At 50.1% G+C, this 3,178-nt stretch overlaps 1 protein-coding gene across 1 annotated transcript; it reads left to right on the forward strand.

The window, feature by feature from the left end:
- Positions 398-2,621, forward strand: LOC102191453 (secretoglobin family 2B member 2-like). Its single transcript, XM_013971277.2, has 3 exons — positions 398-527; positions 1,023-1,204; positions 2,389-2,621. The coding sequence occupies exons 1-3, from the start codon at positions 413-415 to the stop codon at positions 2,488-2,490; spliced, it is 399 nt and encodes a 132-aa protein (XP_013826731.1). The 5' UTR covers positions 398-412; the 3' UTR covers positions 2,491-2,621.

Here is a 3,178-nt window from a genome sequence, read left to right on the forward strand (position 1 = left end):
ATCCCCAGGACTTGACCTTGGGAATAAAGGAAGGATTCTGGATGACCTTTTTTCTACCTGAGAGTGGTGTACACCTGTGCTTGGCCCTCCTGTGATTCCATCTGCTTTGTCTGGGAGATTGTTGCATCAGAGCCAGGATAGGGGGAAGGATGACCAAGAAAACAGGTCACAGTTGGGGCTGGGATAACAGAGCATTTGGCTCCAAATGGAGTCACTTATAAATGTCAGCTCCACTTGATCTTTGGCAAAGATGCTACCACAAAATCTCCCTGAGCACTGTTCTCAGAGCAGGATGGGCTTCCAAGTAAACACTCCAAGGTCCAAGAGAACCACCTTTGCCAGATTCTTGGCCACAGGCCCGTGGTCCTCCTGGGAGGGATGTGGGTTGGGCTTGGGGAGCTAGTGGTTTATAATGCCGCAGAAACCCTGCCCTGAGCAGAGCACTCCAGCTGCCGCCATGATGAAGGGAGCACTGCTTGTGCTGGCCTTGCTGGTGACGAGAGAGCTGACCTTCAAGACGACTGAGGGTAGGAAGGAGGGTCCAGATGACCCTTCTGATCCTTGCCCCTTGTCGTCTCACTGCATCCTCCACAGTGCTGTCCAAGCCGCTTCTAGGGACAGAGTCCGAGGGCAGCTGACAGATCAGTGCCCAGGAGCCCTGCAGAAATTCCTTGAGCCTGTCAGTCTTTGAATGTAGGGGGTGGTGTAGCTGGAGGGATCATTAGCTGTGCAAACCCTAGGGAATATTTTGTTGGCATTGGTGCTCACTGGGAGGGAGGAAGAAGGCTGATATGCCCGGGGATGGTGGTCAAGGCCAGAGGGGTCTCCAGGGCTCACCCCTCTTGCTGCTCCCTCTGCTGGGAGGTTTTCTGTCTGGGATGTTAAGCAGTCCTGGGAGAGGCCGGGTCTCTGTGGGAGATGATTCTGGAAGCTTTGGATATGTGACTTCCTATCAAGTGGTGGAAACAGGAACCTCCTACTCTGGTTATTCTTTGACAAGATATTTTCTGTCTTTCCTTCAGCGGAAGCCTGCCCTGTGTTTTATGGCGGGGTTGCTGCGTTGTTACTTGGAAGCAAAACATTGTTGAATTCAACGCTCGATTTGGTTGATACTACTGATGAGGAAAAGGCAGCCTTTGGAAAAGCCCAGGATTGCTTCAATGAGGCGGGATTTGACGCCAAGCTGAAGATTGTAGAACTCGTGGTAATTTACTCTCCTGACCCTGACTCTGCCCTTCCCACTCACATGCATAGTGCAGTATGTCACATGGGAATAGATCATGCAGTCATGGGTTATGTGACAGACAAGATCTATAAGCAAAGAAGCACATGAACAAACCTTTGCTCCACCCTGCAGCACCTGTAATATGCAAGGGCAGTCCATGTGCACATCCAGCCTCTGTTGTTGCCAAATATGCCCACAGCATGCGAATCAACTCATATACAGAATAGGGTTGTGAGGCCAAGTGTGTTGAGACAGGTGATTGTTTTTTTCCTCAGTGAGTGGAACTAGCATTGGAGCAGTAGAAATTTAATGTTTGGCAGGAAAGGAAGCTTTCAGCTCACACACATGTAGGAGTCATGTCAGCTCTACTTTAGGAATATTGAAAAGGAGCCCCTGGCTTTAGAATCTCTTTCCAGCATGGGGCTCCCTGGCTTTGTAAGATTTCATCACCTCCTCTTTTTCCCACTGTGTGGGCCTTGGGTCTGGCTCAGAGCCCCATTTCTACTGACATATCTACAAGCCTGTTTTTCCACTGTGGTGTTTTGGTGCCTGAGGCTCCTGAGGAGGCTTCTAGGAACCTGTGACTGCTCACCTTGGCTAGCAGTATATCTCCCGAAGAACCATTTTCCATTATACTTCTTGTCAAACAATACTGGAGATTTTGGATAGTCTGTCTCAACATTTTTTCCTTCAAATTGTCTGTTTAAAATGAGAGGTTTTCTGCAAACAGAGTTTCATGCACTAATAGGAGCACGCAGAGCACATGGGTTTGTTTACGACACGTGCAAGCACATTAGTCCACCCAGCACACCTGACAGAAGAGGCTTAGGTGCAGGAGGTGTGACCCAAACCCAGGCTCCAGCACCTTGCTCCTCCCTCAGGACCCACCCGAGCTGTGCCTTGATGACCCTTATTATCTCCTCCTCTTCCTGGGGTGGCTGGTGGCTAGTTTCCATCCTGACACCTGTGCCTGGGCTATTAGGGAGCCATCCTCCCCCTGGTCCCTGATGGCAGCCTTCTCTCCATTGGTGGGTCTATGGGCAGAGTTTCTTGCTGGGGAGGGAGCTGAATCCCTGAGGGTATAGCATGTGGTGTTGCTTGGTAGACAGGATAGCCCTGCTGTGGGCTCAGGTGTTGTCCCTCCTCCTCCTACTCCCTCCCAGGGTTCCATCATCTTTGACAAGGATTGTTCCGGCTATCAAGTGTCCACGGTTGTGAACAGTCTTTTTGGAATAATTCTCAGTGCAGTCTCTTTGGTGAAATAGTCTTTGCCAGTGATGTCTGGTCTACGCTCCATGTGCCGCCCTGTTCTTCTCAACTGAAGCTGGAATCCTGACACCTGTCCCACCTATGTGGTCTCAATCAGTCTTACTCTAATAAAATCACTGCAGCATTGCTCAGTGTGCCCAGTGTCTGTCTGTTGTGGGGAGGGTGTGAGGCAGGAGGTCTTGGGGGATGGCGAGAGTGACCCACGTGGTTACTGTGGATGGGGACTGGGTTACTATGGGGACTGGGATCAGACAGAATGAGGTAAACCTAGGCCCTGTCCTGACAAACTGTGGAACCATGGGCAGGTTTATTGTAACTTTCTCAAGTCATTCTGTCATCTGCTAAATAGGGATTGTGTATGAAGATTAAGCGAAAGAAGATATAGGTAACCCTTGCTATCACAGGCCCGGAGGGATAAAGTTGTTGTTTGTTGCCACAGATAGCATATCTCACTCTGGTCTTTAGCACGGTGGCAGAGCCTCCAATCCTTTAAGTGTCCTTTCAGTTACTCATGAGTGACTCAGGAGATGCCCTGAGCAAGCTTGTAACAGGTCCCCTCTTCCTCCTAGCAGCATTCACCATTTTCTAATTGTTAGGTGGGTGACTTTTGAGGAGCCAGACCTTTTGTTTTCAGGGACACTTAGTACCACTGTTGTTCCTGGGTTCTGCCACGGGGACCAGGAC

The sequence above is a fragment of the Capra hircus genome, chromosome 18 (assembly GCF_001704415.2).
Source record: "Capra hircus breed San Clemente chromosome 18, ASM170441v1, whole genome shotgun sequence".
In the NCBI taxonomy this organism is placed as follows: domain Eukaryota; kingdom Metazoa; phylum Chordata; class Mammalia; order Artiodactyla; family Bovidae; genus Capra; species Capra hircus.

What these genes read in the sequence shown, in the direction of transcription:
- LOC102191453 (XM_013971277.2), top strand. Translation starts at nt 413, where the DNA reads ATGCCGCAGAAACCCTGCCCTGAGCAGAGCACTCCAGCTGCCGCCATG. An exon ending in GACCTTCAAGACGACTGAGG is followed by an intron (nt 528 to 1,022) that starts GTAGGAAGGAGG and finishes TCTTTCCTTCAG; the next exon opens with CGGAAGCCTGCCCTGTGTTT. An exon ending in TGAAGATTGTAGAACTCGTG is followed by an intron (nt 1,205 to 2,388) that starts GTAATTTACTCT and finishes ACTCCCTCCCAG; the next exon opens with GGTTCCATCATCTTTGACAA.